The sequence below is a fragment of the Centrocercus urophasianus genome, unplaced genomic scaffold (genome assembly GCF_019232065.1).
Source record: "Centrocercus urophasianus isolate 14NV4802_14NV808 unplaced genomic scaffold, USGS_Curo_1.0 seq_9, whole genome shotgun sequence".
Lineage (NCBI taxonomy): Eukaryota > Metazoa > Chordata > Aves > Galliformes > Phasianidae > Centrocercus > Centrocercus urophasianus.
The window spans coordinates 12,540,211-12,563,469 of NW_024885532.1; the positions used below are offsets into that span (position 1 = coordinate 12,540,211).

A 23,259-nucleotide genomic window follows, 5' to 3' on the forward strand; every position below is an offset into this window, starting at 1 on the left:
TTGATCTGCTTTTCAGCAACATTGCAGTTACAGTAGCATAAAGATTTTATTTAATGTTTAAAGTAGAGTTCTTGCTAAATATGCTAATAAATGATCTCCCGAATACTTTTATTGTCTGAAATGCTTCTGAAAATAGGCACTAAATTCACTTTTCTTCATTTCTATTTTTCATCTGTTTTCTAAATGCCATCAGTAAAGGAGGAAAAGACAAAATAAAACAAAAGGAATAACAAAAAGAATATCTTTTAGTCTTTTTATTTTATACAGTATGATACTATGCATGCAGTTTTTTGTTAAGTACTTGTGCATAGTCATAAGTGTGTATGATATAATAGTAAAAATACATTAAACACATGATGGTAAAGATACTAGTATTTCTTTAAGCATGTTAACTCAATTGCTGTTGAAAACTAAGGAACATACTAGTAAAGCGTTCTTTTAAGAAAATGAAATTTTACATTGCAACAGAATATACCAAGTTCAAGTATAACCGTTGAAAGTTAGGATTTTTTTAGATGTCAGGCATCCCGATTGTGTTATAGGGATGAAACTCCTGTAGACAAGTTGACTTACAAACTGGATTGCTATTTATCTAGTTACTTTTCCCAGCATAACATATACCTTTGAAATAAACTCTGATGATGTCTTATCAGTGGTATTATTTTAAATAGACAAAATGTTTTGCTAGGAGGACTAAGGAGGATTTTGCAACACATCACAGTTGAATGTTATGACTGAGAGATTTCGTATCATTGAAAAATGCATAAATCTCTCTGACAGTGAGAATGTGATCATGTCAAGCAGAATGGAGATGATTCAATGAAATATGATTTCTTGGAAATCTGTCTGTGGACTGTCAATATTATAATACATATCTGACAAATGTCCAAATAAAACAGCTGAAAACCTGTCTCGCTCCAATTTATAGGAGGGAGATGAGGTTCTGTATACCCAGCGTGAGATTAAGAAACAACGGTTCATGTGTTTATTATGAATAAATTTATGAACCAGTTTATTACAAATCCTAATCAGGGAGACGGGGAAGGGAAGGAGGGCAATAGAAAAGAAAAGAAAGAAAGAGATAGAAATAGATAGAAGCAAGAATCGCGTAAAACGGGGACAATCACCACCAGGATCCAGCAGCGGTCCCCTTGCACGACGTTTGAAGGTCTGAGGCAGAAGCAGTGGGGAGAGGGGGGGGAGCAGCAGCGTGGTGGGCCTTGGGCAGCAAGCAGGTAGCAGGAGGCAGCTGCCAATGCGGGAGGAAGCAGCAGCACTCAGGCAGCAGGCCCATGGAGAGTCCATCAGCACGCAGGTATTCCCTAGTGAGGAATCTGATGGCAGACACCTTTTCTTCTACTTCAGCATGCAGGCATCACTTTGTGAGGAATCTGTTGTCAGAAAATCTATGCTCATGGTTTTCGGTTCCTCTTTTATTCTCCTTTTCTTCTTGCCTACATGACATTCTTCAGCGCTTTAGCAAGAGTCATTGAGTACCCCCTGACATGGCCATCATCCTGAGGTAAGTCCACACAAAAGACCACTTCACAGCTATTAAGCTGAACTCATCTCTCTCTCCTTGCCCCTGGCCTTGTCCATCTGTGTCCCCCAAACAATTTCACAACCCTTGCCCAGGACTTGTCCATCAAAGTTCTCCAGAGAAAGGATTTCAATATCTTTGCCCAGGACTTTGCCTGGACTTGTTCATCTGTGTCCTTCAGACAAAGGATTTCACAACCCTTGCCCAGGATTTGTCCATCGAAGTTCTCCAGGCAAAGGATTTCTCAACCCCTGCCCAGGACTTGCCTGGACTTGAACAAGACCATCTGCGTCCCCAGCAAGCTTTGAGACACTGATGTTAACAAAATAATATCTTACAAAACCTCAGAAATTATCATACGTGCACATGTTAATATCGTTAATTGAATACTCCATCACAACAAAGCTTAACAGAAAGCAGATGTAGTTCATTAATAAAAGTCACATATATGACTCTACTTAATTTCATGCTATATTAAAATATATATGTATACATATGGTTATCCAACACACACTTCTTATCAGTTATTTTGTTAGGGCCACAGATAGTTCTACTGGAAAGACATACAGATTCACTGGATTCACTGATTCGTTTACTAATATTTCCTACTTTAGTTCCTACCTATGAAAATGTGGTAGAAACTAATATAAGGTTTGTCATAATACACTAATCTGGAAATGAATTGTAATCTAGGATAAATCAAAAGATATAGGTGTGCTGCCTTAATATTTTATCAATAAAAAGAGTCTAATTAGTGTCAATCAGAGTTTACTGATGTGGAATTAATTAAGATTCTTGAATTTTCTCTGAAAGTGGCAATCTTTTATTAAGAAGCCATAAAGTAAATTCTTAATCAAGCAATTACCCCTAAAGTGGTATAAAAAAAAAAAAAAAAAAAAAAAAGTCACTTAGTGTAAAGTGGCACAAAATCTATTTGCACTTTGGAATACGAAGATTGAAGTAAACCTTTGTGTTCATTTTGCAACACACTTAATGAAACCCACGGCATGCTTGTAGTTATGAGTTTATCTGTTGCATGCAAAAGTTGCTCAGGTTTGGAAAAAAACGCTAATGATAAACCTCTCTCAGCCTGCCAACATCTAGGGACCAGAAACAAATCTATAATATTGCCTGTTTGTCACACTGCCCTGAAGAATGTGTACAACAGTTTGAAGTATTCAAGTTTTGAAACCTTTTGGTATAAACTGCATTTTTAAGTGGCAAGTAAATGAAATTAATTCCACAATTAAGGTCTCTGAAACTAAGCACTGTATAAACTACTACTCTCAGTCAGCAATTACACTGGTGAAAAATTGTCTCTGGAAGGTAGGCTATTAATCAAGGCATTAATGCCTTCTCTGTGTCTTAGAGCTGCCAAAAATATGGAAACATTCAATCATGATGGAAATGTCTTCTCAGCAAGACAATCTCAAACAAATAATTATATAAAACGGCAGATGATGCATGCAGTAGATAAGAACATCAGCTGGTGAGTTGCTGGTAGGCTGTGTAGGGATGGGGACAGGAAGGCCAAGGCCCAACTGAAACTGGACTTCACAGCAGGTGCAAAAGAGAATAACAAAAGCTTCTATAGGTACGTCAACTGGAAAAGTAAAGCCTGGGAGGGCACAGTCTCCCTAATGAGAAACACAGGCAGGGTAGAAACAGTGGAGAAAAAGAAGGCTGAGATATTTAAGAAATTTTTGCATCAGTCTTCACTAACGATTGCTCAACACAGCCCTTGAGCGGATGGTTGGGAAGTGGGAACTAGGGGAGCACTGGCTCTCCTGCTGTAAGCAAAGATCAGGTTCATGACAATGTGAGGAACTTCAACATCCATAAGCCTATGGGTCCTGATGAGAAGCATCCCAGATTCCTGAGGAAATGGGCTGATGTGGTTCCCAAGCCACCCTCAGCGGTATTTGAAAATCACTGTCCTGCCTGACCAACCCTTTCACTTTTTATGAAGGCATAACTGCATTAGTGGACAAGGGCAGAGACTGATGGCATCTATGTAGACTTCATTAAGGCCTTTGACACAGTCCCCCAAAACATCATTTTTTCCAAACTGGAAAGATGCAGATTTGACATGTGGACTGTTTTGTGAATGAGGAGCTGGTTAGAAGAATGTACCAAGAGAGTGGTGGTCAGTGTCCAGATGGAGATCAGTGATGAGTGTTGTCTCTGAGGGGTCAATACTGGCAAGAGCGATCTTTAACATCTTCATCAGTGACACAGTGAGTCACATTGAGTGGACCCTCAGCAAATTGCTGGATGACAGCAAGCTGTGTGGTATGGTCAACGTGTCTGAGGGACAGGATGCCATCCGGAGAGACCTAGACAGGCTCGAGCAGTGGGTCTAGGTGAACCTCATGAAGTTCAGCAAAACCAAGTGCAACTTCTTGAACCTGGGTCGTGGCAACCCCTGCTATCAGGAAAAGCTGGGGAATGTAAGGATAGAGAACAGCGCTGCCAAAAAGCACTTAGGGGATCCTAGTGCAGGAGCTAGCAGGGCTTATTGAAAGAGCTTTAAAACTAGCTATGACAAAACAGGGCTTACCGGAAATGACCCTAAAGGAACAATGCTGGAGCTGGGGGTGAGGCAGATGATTCAGCTGAAGTGCATCTACACCAACACATGCAGCATAGGCAACAAGCAGGAGGACCTGGAAGCGATTGTGTGTCACGCTAACTATGACTGAGTTGCTATTACTGAAACATGGTGCAACCACTCCCATGACTGGAGTGCTGTGATGGATGGCTACAAGCTCTTCAGAAGAGATAGGCAAGGAAGGAAGGGTGATGGTGTGGCCTTTTATATTCAAGAGTGTTTTGAAGAGCTTGGGGTGGAAATGATAAAACTGAGTGCCTAAGGATAAGGGGAAAGCCTGTAGGGGTGACATCTTGGTGGGGGTCTGTTATAGACCGCCTAATCAAGACGAAGAGAAGGACAAGGCATTCTATGAGCAGCTTGTGGAAGTTGCGTGATTGCCAGCACTCGTTCTTATGGGAGACTTCAACTTCTCTGATGTTTGTTGGAAATATAATACAGTGCAGAGGAAGCAGTCCAGGAGGTTTCTAGAGTGTGTGGAAAATAGCTTCCTTACACAACTAGTACAAGAGCTTACCAGTGCCCTGTTACACCTGCTCTTCACTAACAGAGAAGGACTGGTGGGAAATGTGATTGTCTTGGGCAGAGTGACCACAAAACTGTAGAATGCTTTATGCTTGGAGATGTCAGAAGGGTGACTAGCAAAACTCTTATCTCGAACTTCGAGAGGACAGACTTTGATCCGTTCAGGATGCTTGTTGCAGGGGTCCCTTGGGAGTCACTCCTTCAGGGTAAAGGGATCCAGGAAGCCTGGACGCTGTTCAAGATGGAAATCTTAAAGGCACAAGAACAGGCTGTTTCTGAATGTTGTGAGTTGTAGGGGAAGAAGACCGTTATGGATGAGCTGGGAATTACTGTTGAGACTCCAGAAGAAAAAGAGTCTATCTCCTCTGGAAGAAGGGACAGGCTACTTGGGGAGATTACAAGGAAGTTGCTAAAGTATGCAGAGAGAAAGTTAGGAATGCAAAAGCCCAACTTGAACTCAGATTGGCCACTGCAGTAAAAGAGAAATCCTTTTACTAATATATCAACGGTAAAACAAGAACCAGGAAGAATTTCCATCCTTTACTTGATGCAGCAGAAAATGGGACCACTGAGGATAAGGAGAAGGCTGAGGTCCTCAACGCCTTCTTTACATCTGCCTTCAATAGGCAGATCAGTTATCCTTTAGGGCACTTTATGCCCTAATCTGGAAGTCTGGAATGCTATGCAGAATACACCCCCAATGATTCAGGTGGAGACAGCTAGAGAGCTCCTCCTCCGTCTGAACTGTCACGAGTCCATGGGACTGGACGGGCTACACCCTCAGCATTCCCCCTTTCTCAAGGCTGCGTCCCAAACCATAGTACCCAAAGCCCTGAGTATGACACCATTCATTCAGTGTGTCCACCCTCCTCCTTCTTTTTGTGCAGATCCCAGTCACCAACTGAGAAGACAGAGGAGAACACAGCTTACGCTCCTGATCCCTTCAGCAGTCTTCCCAGAGCCCTGAAGTCCCTTCTGATCACCTGAGAACTTATTTTGCCCACCTCTTCATTTCCAGTATGGAAAGCCAGTAATAGATAATAATCAGAGGGCTTAACCAGTTGAGTGCTGTTCCTAGTAACATCTCCCACCCCGGCACCAGGCAGGCAACACACCTCCCTGTCAGATGGGTCCGAGCAGCATACTGGGCCCTCAGTTCCCCTCAGAAGAGAGTCCCCTACAATGACAGCTGTTCTTTTTTTTTTTTTTTCCTGACTGATGCCATAGCAAAACGGGGATCAGACTGACTAGCCTTGGGCAACCTCTCCTGCATGGATGGACTTTCACCAACATCCACACCCCCCAGTCCATCCAACTCCAGAGCCTCATACCTGTTACGTAAGAGCACCTGGGACGGTGGGACAGGCTGAGGGGCAGTCCGCTTGTTGCCCAAACAGGGATTTGTTCCATCCCTCCCTGACTTGGATGTTGCCCCTTCCCACCTGACTGTGAGACTGCAGATGATCCCCCACTGCTTGAGGAGCATCTCCCCTGCACCCTTCCTGTAGGAATGGCAGAGTGTGACTTCACCAATCGATCCCCTTCCCACAGTCCCGGATGCTCCTCACCCTTCCTAATTCCTCCTTTAGCTGAGCAGATCATCTACCTGCTCACACCGCACACAGCTGGTATCCCGGCTGCCCTCCTGCAGCAGTGACAGGGCCAGGCATTCTCTGCAGCCTGAGACCTGAACTGCGACATGGACACTCGTGCTTTCAGTCTGAGTCTCCACGTCCCTTTTAGCAGCAGCTCGCTGCCTTGCGGTGACCATGGCTGCACCTCGGTGTGTCCACAGAGCAACGACCTGTTAAGTGACCTGCTAAGTGCTAAGTGCTAAGCCACCTGCTATATATGGCAAGGTGCTGTGTTCTGCCCTGCCTGCTTGCTGATCAGGTTTGCCCTGAAAATCACTCGTTTCACACCGAGATAACAACCCTCCTCCCTGTGTCGTCCCGCCAATGAGTGTGCGACACTTACAGTTTCTCTGGCTTAGAACAGCCCACGTGCTCCACACACCCTGACGGCTCCCCTCTGTCCCTGAGGCTTTCTCTAGGCAGGGGGGTGGGGATGCAGAGCCGTTGCCCTGGCAAAACGCCCACTTCACGTCAGCCGCTCTCGCGAGAGCTGCCGGGCTGGTCTGTTATGTGGGCGTTCCTGGATGAGGGAACTGACTGAAACCCCCTTGTACCTCGCGGTCTGTCGCTTAGTTCTGGGCGGGACAGCTCTGAAACAGCAAACCTCAGCGATCAAGGTATAAGGAGGGTTTTGGCCTCTTCTCCCAGGTAACAAACAGGACCTGAGGAAATTTAGATCAGTCATAAGGAAAAGCTTTTTCTCTCAGAGAGTTGCCAGGCACTGGAATGCCCAGGGAGGTGGTGGTGTTGCCGTTCCTGGCAGTGTCCAAGAGGCGTCTGGAGGAGGAGCTACGAGATGGTTTAGAGGCTTGTGGTAGCAGTGGTGATGGGAGTATGGTTGGACTGGATGAACTTGTAGGTCCTTTCCAACCTTGTGATTCTATGATTTTGTGAAGTTTAATACAATATGGAGACTATTGCTTGAGCATGTACAGGGCTATAACCGTTAGTTGTTAAAGAATATGAAATCCTAAACTGCTTGACAGTCCAGTTTCCAAAGTTGAAGTGGTCCCGTAGTGTAGAAGCTGAATTAGTCAAATTAGTTTTGGAGAGACTCCACCAAATTGTCAGTCATGTGTTCAAGATTATCAAATAAATGTACTGAGGCTTCAAAACGGTGGCAGAATAGACTTTATTTCAGATAAATCTTTTCCAGTGCTTTGCACAAGCAGACATGCATGTTGGAACCATGAAGTTTGTGAGCATCAGTGAAAGACATGAGACTGTACAGGTCTGTAGTGATTAGCAGGAAGAGAATGCTTGCTTATTTGCTACCTTACGCAGTACAAGCTCCCTGCTTTGAAGCATCATTTGTTCAACTTGCTTAGTAGTGGTGGGCTGGTTGTGTGTATGTGCATGTGAGTGGATTTCTCTTTATACCAAGAGCTGAATTAGAGTTTAGAATTGGGATTTTTTGAGGATTAAGCTTCCCATGGTCTTCGACATGATGACCATGGCAGTAATAGGGTTATTAAATTTTCCAACTGTCCATAATACAGTTGAACTTTGAAATTTTTCTGAAATATATGCTAAATGCAGTAGTAATACAATTCTTGCTTATTCTTTTGTATGCCACTTCCATCATTCACATCTGTAATTTCTATTTGCATTGAGCACCTATATAATAAATTAGATACTAGAAGAAAATGTCTTACTAAAATAAAAAGAAATCCACATCCCCGTATTTCTGCATCCTTGTGTGGGTTAATTTATTTAGTTTATTCATTTAGATACAATCATTTGTCATAACAAAGTAAGTAATACATGACACGAATGTAATGTCATAAATTCTCTTAAATGTTGCATAATTTAAGTGATCCATTCAGAAAATATAGCACTTCTGAAAGGAAGGAAGCAAAAGCAATTTTAAAGGAATCAGCTGGAGTGTGCTCTGCACTTCTTTTTATTTCTATTTATTTATTTATTTATTCTACCTGCTCACCCTAGACTATTTCACTAGGAAATTTGGGGCTGATTTTTTTTCAAGAATGTGAAGCTTAATTATTCCTAAAACAGTTATGGGACTAACATAGAAGAGTGATACTCTATTGGTGGTACTGTATCAGTTTCATTAAGTTGCAACGGTTTGAGAATTACATGCCACTAACAAATTTACAGGCTGAGCTGCCTGAAAGATATGGGAGCTTTCTCTGCATAGAGTATTAGAGGAGTCTTGTGGGTATTTTTTGCTTTAGCAGATTCTGAATGTACAGTCTTAAGTGTCTTTATTTGTAAGATTTTAATTTTGTGGTGAAATATGTGTATAAATAATGGATGCACATAAAACTACAAGCTGTTTTATGTGCACAGCTTCTGAATTAAAATATTACCTGATACCATTTCCTTGTAATACTTGTCAGAAACTATCTTGTTTATTTGCTGTGGCTTTGACAGCATGTAAGTTAAACTCAAATTTCTAATGTTTTATCCTTGTATTTCATGTACATGCATAGTATTAATGAATTATATTACAATATTAATGTTTAATATTCATTATTTTAATGACAAAAATTATAAACTCATGTTTATAATTTATACAATACAGTATATAATACAGTACAGTTGCTCTGAATTTTGTTTTGTCCAGACAACAGAAGTTGGTAAGGCTCTGTTATCAGTTTGTCACTTTCAATTACTAGCTTTTCACATTGGTTATATTTTCTGCATTCACTTTCTTGACTGAAAATCACGCTTAGTAAAACTCTGAGTATTACTCCTAACTATGTGATTCTGAATAATGACAAAAAAATCCATAAGTGGAATTAATACATAATGATTATTTTTTTAAGAACTGTTCTGAGAAATGCTAGCAGAATTTCTTATTTATTAAATGAACATTAATTTTAATATAACTGTTTTATCTGTAAACCAACAGTCCATCCATCCAATTTACCATTTATTAAAAAAATGTAATTTCAGTTGCAAATAGCCTTACTGACAGTTTATCTTTTATTCTGAGAAGCAGATCCAGCACCAGAGACGTGACCTGAATCTTTTTGTAGACTTGGAAGCAATCTTGTTTAGACTTTGGTCCTCTACAAGGGATACTAAGACTCTGCATTCGTCTTCAGGCTTTGACTGAGTCCATTTTTTAAAAAGCTGAATAATATAGTGCTAACACACTGGACACTTACTACCATAAAAGGTAGCATTGGAGAATAAGAGACATAATTTAACAGGAGAACTGTTTGGGTATACGTATGAGCAATCTAAGAAAAAAAAAAAAGATTCACTGCAGATCATCATTGTGGTAAGCCATCGTAATTACCTGACTACAAGGAAAGTGTGTCAGCCTGTGCATTGTGTCTTCCTGAGTTTGTGTTTTTGCTGGTGCTGCTCAGCTGATGTGCAGTGATTAAAAAATAAAACACCATAAATTTGTTGAGCTGTTAAGAAATCACCCGTCTCTCATTTCCATTATTGCATCTGTTTTTTGGTTTTCTTCCTGCACCTGTCTGCCCATTGGTACTTTTAAGCCAGAGGAATGAGTGTTTCATATTTGCAAGAAGACAGGACAATGCATCTCCATCCTGTCATATTTAACTGCTCAGGGCAGCAGTATTAGGCTCCTTTCCAACATTCTTTACAATTTGTCCCAGATTTCCCAGTTAATAATTTCTACAGCTGAGACGAAATTCTTCCTCTGACAGATTTAAATCTGTCTGATGGCTTCATCTGCCATAAACAGCCACCTCATGAATTCCTATTATTTACTACTTTCATTACTGATTTGGATCAATGAAAGTAGAAAATTTATTTTTAAAGACTTCAAGTAATTTATTATAATGAAACAAACAAACAAAGCACAGAAAATAACATGTGTCTTAAGAACAATAATGTATTATTTTAGAAGTGTGAGAACTTCAACTTTTTAAGTCGTTTAATTTGAAGTTGGAGTTTTGAATTTCTGGGTCCTAATAATCTTTTAAATTAAACTTTCCCTTCATAGAAATGTGGAATCAAATGTTCTAAAAAATATTTAATCAAAGCATTAAAAAAGCTTTATGATGATAATCCTGTAATCACAATGAAAATGGTGTCTCTCTATCATATTACCAGTTGGGTAGTTACAGTATAACTGCACTATGAATGCTTTATGAACACTTGATTCATATATTAGGTTTTTTTGTTTTATGTGTTTGTCGTAAAAGGATTAGAAGACCATAAATCAACAAATAACAAATCTTTTGTTCTTATTTATTTACTTGCTTGCTTTCTTGCTTACTTATTTGATGTATTGTGAAGCAAAGAGTCTGGCAAACAGAAGGAATTTCATCTGCACAGTAGTACAGATTTCTTTATCATTCTTCCTTTGAGTCAAAATCTTCCATAACTGAAAAAGTGTGGTGAAAGATTGCAGTGATTTTTGGTGGGATTAGGAGAATTATATCTGAAGAAGCAGTCGCCTTACTCTTAGTGTGAGGCTGATTCCTTGCAGTAGGAATTCTGTCTGCTTCTTTTATGTTAAAAGGAGAAAGAGAAGAGGAGCCTGGGCTGTGCAGGAGGTCTGAAGGAGTTGCTGCCATTGCGCCCTGTCCTGGAGCAGTCTGCCTCTGAAGGTTTGCCCCAGTCGTGCTTAGCCTCCCGGTGGTGCTTAGGTGTTGGAGCAGTGCTTGGAGAATTGCAGCCTGTAGGAAGCCCATGTGGGATCAGTTTGGGAAGGACAGTCTCTCATGGCAGGGATGTCATGTGGAGCAGAGGCAGAGAGTGACTGTGAAAGAGCGGCAGAGACAAAGCGCAATGAGCTGATCAGAGCCCACATTCCTTGTTTTGCTGCACTACTTGGGGAAAGAAAGTAGTAGAGGGTGGATGGAGAAAAGGTGTTTGGTTTGCTTTAGTCTCTTAGTAATTGACAATAAATTACATTAATATCACTATTTTGAGTCTGTTTGTGCCCATAAAAGTAGCAGGTAAGCAATCTCTCTCCTATTTTTATTTTATTTTATGTCTTTTATTTTATTTTTTGTCTTCCTTTCTCTTCCTGTTCTTCTGAAGAAGGGGAGTGAGACAGAGATGTGATGGAATTGAGCTACCTACCAGAGTGAAACTGCCACAATTAGTAACCTGGTAAAATTACAGTCTGAACAAACTCTTCTAAGCTTACTTCTAATTTTTTTTTTTTTTTCTTTTTCTGCCATGTACTAAACAAAAATGCATATATTTTTTCTCAGTAGAAACTGCTTCAGTGTAGCTCTTTATTGTCCTTGTTCTTAAAAAGTGCTGCTCAGACAACTTGTTTGAGATCATAACAACAAACTGGTAACTAGAGGCTTGTAATACTCTTAAGATCAACCCACCAGCAGTAGGTTAATACGTATTTTTGCTATTCATAGATGCCCAGGTGTCTGATTTTTTTTCTTCTGGTGTCCAAGGAATAATTTGCATTACCAGTAGTTTGATCTCCATATTACATTTACAAGGAAACAATGTTATCTCCAGAATGACTAATCTGCAATGACTGTCTAAAAATATTTTTTTGCATAGACAGGGAATGCAATAATGCATCTCTGAGCTGAAATGGTACAAATAGTCCTATTTGATGTTCTGATTATCTTTTTTAAATTTTATAACATAAATTTTTACTAATCTCCTGAAACTCTAAGTAGAACCCTGTTGCAGATATAATTCCTGTCAGTGGAGTGAAAAGCATGATTTTTGATGGAGGGGGGAAAAGACTTTAAAACTTTCTGTTGCAATAAGAAAATAGTTTAAAAGACTTAAAAAATATAAAACTTTATCTTCTGGGTTTTTTCAAGTAATAGCTAATTGGAGTCACGACTTTTGACAGTCCATCTCACTTCGTTAAGTGCAATTCCACAATTTATATGGGGCTGCTCTGAAAGTAATGCCTCCTATTTTATTTTATTAGTCCACAATGTTAGAGGCAGATGGTGGTGGTATGGCAGTAGAGACTGAACTTCAGATTATGGATCATTTACAGTGTTGATAATTTTTTTGGCCTTCTTTTTTTTTTTTTTTTTTTTTTTTCATCCTGTCATACTCAGTAGCATGGTTGTAAATGCATGGAAGGTTTTGTTCTCTTAATTCTGTATCATTCACTAAATTGTTTAAAAACAAAAAGTGCTCTAGGCTAGGCATGTTTTGTGTTCTGAAATTTCAAACTGTAAATTTGAAATTCCCACAGTAAGTTCAGGTTTTGCACTTATGTACTAAGAACAATTACAGGAAAAGGCCATCTGGAGTCTTTCATGTTCTTGTACCACAGAATAGGCCCTCCTATCCATACTGAGGTACAAAAGTGCTAAAAAGTGTTTTGAAAAATCAGGGGCTCTTCAGATAAATTTATGCTGGGTTTCCTGCAGAATAGTCAACAAACTTCTCACTAAATTGCTCAGAGTGCCCGAACAAATACAATATAGACAAACAGAAAATGTTACTTTTATATCACTAATTGGTCATGAGTTCATATTTTTCATGAACTGATACAAAACAAGCATTCTTTGATCTCTGAAGGTCTTTAACAATTCTTATATTGACTAACTTCTGATTAAATTTGAAGTGTTGATTATGCAGACAGAGCATTTATAATGAATAAGAGATAGCTTCTCAAAGAGGATCAGTAGCAGATTTTTCATCTAGGCTTTCTTAGAAAATAAAAGATTAACTTACTGCCATCTACTAAGTTTGTTAATTTCCAAGATAGTAATGTAAAATGTGCTGTGTCTTTGGAGCTTGTTTTTGAGTAGCCATTTAATGACTTGTTAAGTGGCATAAGACTGATGTGTTTGAGGGTGGAAAATGTTCTTTATAATTAGCAAGCAGAAAAGAGAGCAAAATTTGTGGCAAATTCACTGTAGCTAAACAAACACAAAAAAATTCATTTTAGCCCAATCTAGCATTATAGCACTATCATTATAAACAGAAGGCTGCACCTGTTTTTCTGGCCTTAAAAGTGCAGTGTGTTTTGGAAAGCCAGGAAGAGGCAGGATTAGTATTTTTTCTGTTCAAATGTAAGCTGACTTACACCAAGTTCTGATTTAATAAACAATATGAAACAATTCAGGCCTGCTCATTCCTGTTACTGTCATTTCTCAGAATTGTTGGTGTTGTAATTTCTGTATTTCCTGGAGAAAGGGTAGAAGCATGTCTATTTAACCCTACCAAACTCATTTATTAGACACTGATTTCTTTCCTGTGAATTACTTGTCATTCTGATTACTCAGCAATAAAACTGAAGAAGTGTGCACAGGGCCACAATAAACCTCAGGGAAAATAATTGAAAGAGAATGTTGGAATCTCTTCCTGTTACCCATACTAATGAGCTTAACTCCATCATTACAGTTTTATGTGAAAGTATTTGTTGATCATCCATGATGTGAAAGTAAATTTGGATATCTGTTCAGTGTGGTTGGCAGTCCAGATAGAACGTAAGCAGATAATGTCACTCGTGGAAATACGACATTTATTTTAAAGTTTAAAGGGAGCTTCTAAAAGCTGTATTGCAGGGGCTGTTTGAATGTCTAATATGATGAATACAACGGATTTAAGGAAATGTCCTTTTTCTGAATCATCAGTTCATAACTGTTTCGTTTAAGTATGGTTAATAAAGTTTTTCCAGTTCAATTTCTTCTGTACTCTCAGTTTGTATCTAATATAAACCACTCAATCGTCACATATATGGTAACCTTACCAAAATACAAATTGTAATATTGATTAATTAAAAACAGATGATGATTTCTCAGAGTCCAGTTTAATTCTACGTAGGTGACATTAATGTGCGTAGTAATTTCAGAAGGTAACATTCTAGTACATGCATATGGCACAAATCAGAAGATGAGATAGAAATCGGGGTGAATTGGGTCTGCATAAGATCGTGCACAGGACACCTTGGCAGGCTTCTAACTACTTTAAAGGAATGTTGTAAGTGGAGCTATTTCCTATGACAGAAGGATGGACCAATCTTTCCTCATCTCCCCCGTGTTTCCATGTACAGGAGAGTGCACAGGACACCTCTGGACAAAAAATAATGCAAAAATAAATCACTTGTATATGTCAAAAGGAAATACTCTATTTCTAAATTATATTATAGTCTATCAAAAGTCAATAAAATGTTAAAATACATATTTTTTTAAAATAACTGTGTATCATATTAACGACTGTTTTTTTAATTATTGTTTCCAGCATCAGAAGTGTGGGTTGCCTTATATTAAGGTCTGTTATTACTCCTTAGAACATGGTACCCAATTAATGCAAAGTTTATGTAATGAAACTTATGTCATTAGTGTAAATTATCAAAATTACTTACTCTTTTGAGTATTTTCCTTTCAATAGAGTATGTAGATAATGAGATTGGTTTGAATTAAAATTGGTAATATAATTTAATTTGATGGACTGAAGTATGTGAATGGTTTATGTGCTAGTTTGGCCCGGTTTCGTGACCAGTGGGGCAGAGGGATCCATGGACCCACTCCCTGGGAAAAGGGGGAAGAGGGGAAAAGAGAAGGGAGATGGGCCTAAAAGCAAAACTGAGAAGGAAAGTTAATAATATCGGAATGCAAGGTAACACAATACAACTGGAATTGTGGCTAATAAATCAGTTAAAATGAGACTCTTACTCTAATGCTGAAGGCGTGATGTCTATGGAGCGCACACATTGCTGAGACAAGCAGAAAAAGGGGCATCTTGTGATCTGCAAACAGGTTTATCTTTCCCTCTGAATGGAAAACAGAAATGCAAAGTCTACTGGGGTATGTAGTTCTTTTCTGAGAACCAGGTACCTGGAAAATCGACAGTCCATGGAATTGGAACATTAACTCTTTATCTCCCAGTGCTTTTATGTTGTTATGATGTTATGATGTGGAATACTGTCATGGTTTTATGATTTTTGGTTATCAGTATTCCACACCATAACATCATGTAATGCACTGAGGATTTGACTTCTGATGCTCAAGTTCCGAGTGCCTGTCCAACAGAGAAGAACTACATTTCCCCAGGAGGCTTTGCAGTCAGTGAGGGGATATAACTGTGCAAGGTCACCTGATGCTCTCTTCTTCGCCTGCTCTTCTTCGCCTGCGCTTCTCTGTCTGCTCTTCTCCATCTGCTTTTCTTCATCGGCTCAACTGGACTGCACTTCTCACCTCAGCGTTGTGGTGAGGCCTATCCACCTTTCAGACACACTCTCTCTCATTATATTTTGCTGATACTATATTTAATAAATCAGTTTGTTCCACCTCAGATTGTTGCCGCTGTTTTCAATTATTTTGGGGTCCCCTGTTTCCCTTTTCCGGAGGCATGGATCCACAGATCCCTCTGCCCCGCTGACCACGGAACCAGGCCAAACCAGCCTATAAACTGTTGACAAATACCGATAACAAAAATCATAAAACAGTGACATTTTCTTTTCAGTGGAATTGTAGGTAATGAAATTGATTTGAATTAAAATGGGTAATATAATTTAATTTCATGGACTGAAGTATGTTCTTTAATACTGATGGTCTTCTATTCAAAATGTATCGTTTTATATGTACCTGGTTGAAGAAAATGTAATCAGCATCATCTGTGAAGCCCTCCATTTTCAGCTCGTAATATTTTTTGTAAAGAATGTCTGTTTCATTAATTGTTTTGAAGTGCATATTTCCTCAAAGGCTAGTACTGGTGGACAGATTATCTTATTTTCAGTAAAGGTCTGAATCAGAAGTCCTGAACTAAATGAAATAAAACTAGTAAAATTGAACTATGTCTTGAAGAAAAATAATGCATTTTTTTCCTATTTCTATTTTATTTTTCAGTTTACAGATTGTAGACATCATCATCTTTGTAGGCTATATTTACTTTGCATTAGCGAGCCTTTTGGTTAAAAAACATCCCTGCAATTTATCAATGTTGAAATATTCCCAATTTACTATAAAATAAGTAAACTAGAGTTTTAATTTTCTTCCCAAGTTGGTGTAAAATGAATGTGAATTTGAAGAAATGAGTTAGTGCAGGTGCTCTTAGTGTTGGTGGAAAAATAGAGTTGCTTTTTCCATTCTTTTGTTTTGAGAAGTCATGTTAAAAATTAAACAGAAAAATAGGTAATTTGTTTAATTCTGTAGAATAATTTTGTTCTAACGTGCTACAAATAAGAAAGTAATAATATTCTGGCAATGAAGACCTAGCTGTACTGTCATCAATAATGTACTGCACTTCTATTTGTTGTCTTTGTTTATGTTTTAATAACTTTATCAAAGAGGAAAGAAATGCACTATTCCTGTGCCCATGCTTTTTTTTTTTTTTTTTTTTTTTTTTTAAAGGTTAAGAAACCTCACATATTTCAGTGTCAGAAGCCTTATACCTTGTCCCTTCTTGTATTTCTGGTGATGAGAGTTTTGAAGGATGCAGTAATTGCATTTATTAGCTTCCAGAGGTTTGACATGATGTCTAGGCAACTGGTCACGCCTTGCCAACATGGAACTTCTTTTGTGGTTTACAGGCTGTCAGCAGCCAGCCATCCTTTATCACCTCACTGCGACATAGATTCAAGTACCTCTGAGGAATTCTACCAGGCTGTTCACCATGCTGAACAAACCTTCAGAAAAATGGAGAGCTACCTGAAGCAACAGCAGCTCTGTGATGTTATCCTGATTGCTGGGGATCGCAAGATACCTGCTCACAGGTAGGATGTAAACATATTACATCAAATGTTTGTGATCTACTTATTTCATAGAACAGGATTTTCTGTGGCTCCTTATGCCTGCTTCCTTCTTGCCCCCCCATCACAAGTGTAAATGACTGTAGAAGGTGCTATCTGAAAGTTCAGTCTTCGAAGGTATTATGCAGGATCTCTCTGACACGTACAGTAGAATAATAATACTGAGCACTAACTTCTCATGTTTCCTTTCAATGTACTGAAAAATGGCTTAATAACTTAGAATAAGTATAAAAATTAATTTCAGTAAATATAAAGACTATATGTCATTATCATTTTCAAAATGGCTTAAGAGTATTAAAACAGCTAGTATGTAAGAAACTGTGCTTGATTTTGGAACGTAATTAGAGCTTAAAATAGTTATAGTCATCTGAGATTTTGGTCTTTACCATATCCTTTGACTTTGTACATGCAAATGAAAATCCACTCCAAGAGTTCATATTAAAATACACAAAATGCTTTTAAATTTCCAGTTAGAGAGCGAGTATTTTTGCATTTAAACTCTGTGTAAGGCTACAGTCTAAGGGTGACCTCTTCCTTGCCTATGCCCTAGTTTATCTCCTGAAATAGTAAACATTCCTGAATGAACAAAAATTAATAGAAATAATGATAAATTGGTTGTTCCTCTCTGACAGGTTCTTGGTCTGTTTTTGCATTTCACATTTTCCAGCACAGATCAGAAAAAAAGTAAAACAAATGCAATGCCTGAATCTACACTCTTAAACTGTTAAGAAAACATACTCACTAGATATACATAAATATTGTTAATGCTTTGCCTTGTTGAATATAGATTACTTAAAATACTATTTTAAAATAGTATATAGAAATGCTATTTTTAGCAGTATATTTTTTGCCATTAGTATTTATTTTGGTAGAGTGCATAGTTTGTAGAAAAGGATACAGAGGAAACTGCAGTATGTATATTTTTAATTCATCTGGTTCACTCTTCCCACTGTTTTTAAGACAGCTGTACATGTTTGTATTCCTGACTGTCAGTAGTAAATTTAATTTCACCTTTGTCATTTCAGTTCTACAGCATATCTAAGTCCTTCTGGTGTTGAGCAAATACTTCAATAAGGAGAGGACTGATAATGAAATAATAAGCAAAATCATATATATATATTTTTCTTCTAATAAACCTTCAGACAACTTTCCATTGATCTACTCCTCTCCAGTCAAAAGACTGGGTGTCAAAAAATTGGTCAAACAACTTTTGAATTGTGTATAATTGAAAATACTGTGTTTTGAATAAATTGTAATTTTGTCCAACAAGAAAAAAATGAAGAGAAGGGTTTTCTGAGTTTTATTTTTGTTTTCTACTATTTGTTTTGATTTAGATAGTTGTGACTGGACAAGCACAGAAAAATGGCTTTCTGCTTGCTTTTAGCTTGGCTATTACAATCCTAAAATATAATTTAATTTGGAAGAGACCTTCTAGAGTCAGATTCAACAGCCTCTGTTGAAAGCAGGCCCAAGTCCAAAGTTAGATTAGCCTGTTGAGGCTCATTAAATATTGGCATTTACAAAGGTTCCTCTCTTGGCAGCCTCTTCCAGTCTCTGATTATCCTCACTGCCTTTAGTGATCCAGCATGTATGTAGTTTTATGAAGATTTGCTTTGTGATTTCTTTGATCAGAAGAACAAAACTGAAATACATCTTGGAATGGAAGTTACATTCTTTTCCAGTCTCTGGAAACATCTTACAGTTGTCATGGTCTGACAAATATAAGAGAGAACGTTTTCTCTGTGACATTGTTGAGCTAACTTAAGCCACTCCTCTTTGAATATATTCTCTCTGGTCCCACGGACTCTTCCGATTTACTTGTACTGCTCCCTAAGTACTTTTTCCTCTGCTGTAAGGGATATTTTGTACCCCGTAGATCTTGCCACTAGGCACAGGAACATAGAAGTCCTGAAAGTATGAAGAAAACAGCAGCAACAACAACCACAACAAAAATAAATAGCCACTCTCGTGTCACTCTCGTCTTCAAAAAGGGCAAGAAGGAAGACCCGGGTAATTATAGGCCCGTCAGCCTCACCTCTGTCCCTGGAAAGGTGATGGAACAGCTTGTGCTGGATGCCATTTCCAGACAACTGGGAGAAAAGAAGTTATCAGGAGTAATCAGCATGGGTTCACCAAGGGGAGGTCATGCTCGACCAACCTGGTGGCCTTCTATGATGTTGTCACATGCTGGGTGGATGGGGGAAGAGCGGTAGATGTAGTCTACCTTGGTTTTAGAAAGGCATTTGATACTGTCTCCCATGATATCCTTATAACAAAGCTGAGGAAGTGTGGGATAGATGAGTGGACAGTGAGGTGGGTTGAGAACTGGCTGACTGGCAGAGCACAGAGGATCGTCATTGGCAGTGCAGAGTCTGTCTGGAGACCTGTAACCAGTGGTGTCCTCCAGGGGTCTGTGCTGGGTCCGGTCTTATTCAGCATCTTCATCAATGACCTTGATGAGGGGATAGTGGCTACCCTCAGCAAGTTTGCTGATGATATGAAGTTGGGAGGATTGGCTGACACGCCTGAAGGCTGTGCTGCCATTCAGCAAGACCTGGACAGGCTGGAGAGCTGGGCAGTAAGAAACCAGATGAGGTTCAACAAAAGCAAGTGTAGAGTCTTACACCTAGGGAGGAATAATTGCACGCACCAGTACAGGCTGGAGGATGAGCTGCTGGAGAGGAGCTCTGCAGAGAGGGACCTGGGTGTCCTGGTGGATGACAGGTTGGCCATGAGCCAGCAGTGTGCCCTCGTGGCCAAGAGGGCCAATGGCATTCTGGGTTGCATTAAAAAGAGCGTGGACAGCAGGTCAAGGGAGGTGATCCTCCCCCTCTACTCGGCTCTGATAAGGCCTCATCTGGAGTACTGAGTCCAGTTCTGGGCTTCCCAGTACAAAAATGACAGGGATCTCTTGGAAAGAATCCAGCGGAGGGCCACAAAGATGGTGAAGGGCCTGGAGCATCTCCCCTATGAAGAAAGGCTTGAGTGAACTGGGTCTATTTAGCCTTGAGAAAAGAAGACTGAGAGGGGACCTGATCCAGGCTTATAAATATCTGAGGTGTGGGGGCCACAGTGGTGAGGCCAGTCTCTTTTCAGTGGTGAGTGGAGACAGGACAAGGGGAAAGAGACATAAGCTGCAGCATAGGAAGTTCCGCATGAATGTGTGTAAGAACTTCTTTACAGTGAGGGTGACGGAGCACTGGAACAGGCTGCCCAGGGAGGTGGTGGAGTCTCCTTCTCTGGAGATAGTCAAGTCTCGCCTGGATGCCTACCTGGGTGACCTGGTTTAGGGAACCTGCTTTGGCAGGGGGGTTGGACTCGATGATCTCTGGAGGTTCCTTCCAACCCCTACAATTCTGTGATTCTGATGTGGGCGTCTGAGGGCTTCTTCAAGAATTACAGTGCACCACTATCAGCTATCAATGATATATAATTGATCATATAATCACATATCAATGATATATTCGAAAAGAAATAAGAAAAAAAAAAAAAAAAAAGAAAAAGAAAAAAAGATTGATTTAGGGATTTTCAGACCTTTACTACAACTTAGCATGGAGAAAATATTTCTTGGTCTACCAATTTTTTTTTGTAGCCAGGAGTTACTTACTGTTATTCACTAAGATGAAAGCGGATATTATGTATTCTGACTGACAGACCATCAGTTGAAAACAGACAACGTCCTCAGACATCTGATGGATGGGTAAAAATCCCTTTAAGCCAAGATTTAGGAGTATTATAGAACCTTTTGAGATACAAAAAGCGGCAGATCATTACAAATTAATTGTAAGGGCTTTGATTTTTTTTTTTAATTTTTTTTTTTTTTTTTTACTTTTTCACTCTCAGCACTAGATATTCTTGGAGCATGGGATTTACAAAAGCTGTCAACTTTTCTGAATTAGATGTAGTTAGCAAGTTTCTTTCACTTCAGTTTAGCCTTTGAAACAATTGCCAAGGAAAAACATTATGTCTAGAAATCAATTCACTCTTTGATTTTCATCTATTGATGGAATAGCTGTTTTATTATTTATATGGAGTAGTGAGTAATAGACAATTAAAAAATAATAATAGTAATAACTGTTCAAAAATGTGTCTTGCTTGTTTAGGTGAGCAGTTATCTCACAGGTTATTTCTGTTGATCTAAACTGTTTTCCTTAATAAATAAGGTACCAAAGACTTCACATTTGCGTATATATTTTTTAGGATTTTTCAGTTTGGACTGAATCTTGTCTGGTTATGTGTTCATCTGAATTGAATATTCTTTTGCTGTGGCAGTCCATTAAGATAATTTAGAATGTATTTACCCAGATGTCGTAGGTGCATAGGTGATACGGCAGTAGAGATTGAGCCTTCCTGCTAACATCTCATTGCTGTGTGACAGATGGCAGCAGAGGGGCAATCTGACAAAAGAGCATGGAAATGGATGTGTGTCTGAAGCAAAGGTGTGTTGTTGAATTCTGCCATGTGGAAATGATGACACCCACTGAGTTTGACTGAACATTTTTTGAGGCAAAACTGTGTATGTGAGCACAGTGAGGCAGCGGATGGTGCGTTTTAGCAATAGCAGCAGCAATAGGAAAAATGAGTTACTTTCCAGATGGCCATGTACAGCTGGCACACCATGAGATGAAGAGCATCTTCATCAGTGCATCCATATGAATTGGCTAATTGTGATTACTGTGCTAAAAATAGTGTTCTGCAGTAGTGTTATTGTGCTCTTCATATCTGTTGTAGTTTCTATGGAAATATTATGTAAATAGGAGGCATTATTTTCAGAGTAACCTATGTAAACATGAGCTTTTTATACATTAGAAGCTTCTAAATTTCATGATTGCCAGAGTTGAGTATACTATCAGGAGACATTAAGCTATCACAATTAGTCATTTCCCATAATTTGAGCCAAAGTAAAAATCATATATATGATATCAAGCTGCTCTACTTGCAGGTAAAATATAGTAGCTTAAAGCACTGAAGCTAATTTAAACTGTCATATTTTACTTTTCTAGTGAGTTGAGCTAAGCGAGCCAAAGCAATCAGTTATTACACTGGTTGATGAGTGATAAGTTGTTATTTTGTTGTTTTTTACTTTTTTAGCTCATACAAAATCATTAACTGTATAAAATGATGGTAAATATAATCACTGCCTACAAGTTTCTTGGTTGTGATTCCTGTGTTGCTAATCAGTGTTTTATATATTATAATTTCAAATAAAGTCAGAAAGCATGCAGTACACTATATATAGCTGTAGTTTGCTTCTAATAATCTGTGGACGTTTATTCCTAACAAATTCAGACTATTACTGTTTGAGCTCGTTTAGCTTGGAGAATTGACGGCTCTGGGGGGACATCACTGCAGCCTTCCAGTACTTGAAGGGAACATATAAGCAAGATCATCTTTTTAGACAGTCTAATAGTTATAGGACAAGGGGGAATGATTTGGGGAAATCTTTTAAAGAGGGAAGACTTAGGTTAGATGTTAGAAAAGAACATCTTTGCTTGTGGGTGATGAGCTGTTGACAGACTGCCCAGAGAAGTTGTGGATGCCTTACCCCAGGAGCCATTTAAGACCAGGTTGATTGGAGCCCTGGGCAGACAGATTTTGTGGGTTGCAGCTTTGCCCATGGCAGGAGAGTTGGAGCTCAATAATTTCTAAGGTCCTTCTAGTCTAAGCCATTCTGTGATTCTACAAATGTTATTTAAAAGAATGTATGAACTTATGACGTTAAAATGGTAAACATACGTATTGCTTGTCATGATTCTGACAGATTTTCAAACAAAGTATGCACATTTTGCAGGTATTGTGAAATTATTTTCCTTTTTATGTTTATTAACATGAACAAAAAAAGCAACATCCTTGCATTATCATGGTTGGTTTTTTGTTTGTTTGTTTTTTAAATTTATTCAATAGCTGTTTACAGTCTTCGTGAAGATCGAAAGCTCTTGTGAAGTTACATACTGTTTCTAAAGTTTATCAAAAGTAAGCCCAATACAGGGTACTTCTGGTATAAGACATTTGTTTCTCTTTTTTCTTTGATACGGGGAGGTTATCTTACTAACAATAAGGTCATTTGCATAACAGAAGACATCATAAAAATTGAAAGCTAATGTCTATGTCATTTTTATATGCTTATATTAACGTGCCTCTTGGTTCATATCACAGGAAGCAGAATCAAACTGGAATTAAATGTCATGCTGTATTTTATTGCTTATGTGTTTGTTATGTATTGATCCTGCTAATTTATAATAAAAAAATTAATAATTAAGAGTTTGAAAATCTGGAATTTTGAAGACATGTATGAACA

At 38.7% G+C, this 23,259-nt stretch overlaps 1 protein-coding gene across 2 annotated transcripts in view; it reads left to right on the top strand.

Annotated features, from left to right (window-relative positions):
• The window catches only part of KLHL1 (kelch like family member 1), a 220,081-nt gene that overhangs the window by 46,040 nt on the left and 150,782 nt on the right, over positions 1–23,259 (top strand). Inside the window, exon 2 of one of the 2 annotated variants that reach the window (XM_042839007.1) lies at positions 16,743–16,925. The exons of the other annotated variant lie outside the window; for it this stretch is intronic. Within the exon in view, the coding sequence (XP_042694941.1) occupies positions 16,743–16,925 (183 nt within the window). The remainder of the gene's footprint in view (positions 1–16,742; positions 16,926–23,259) is intronic. 2 annotated transcript variants of the gene reach the window in all.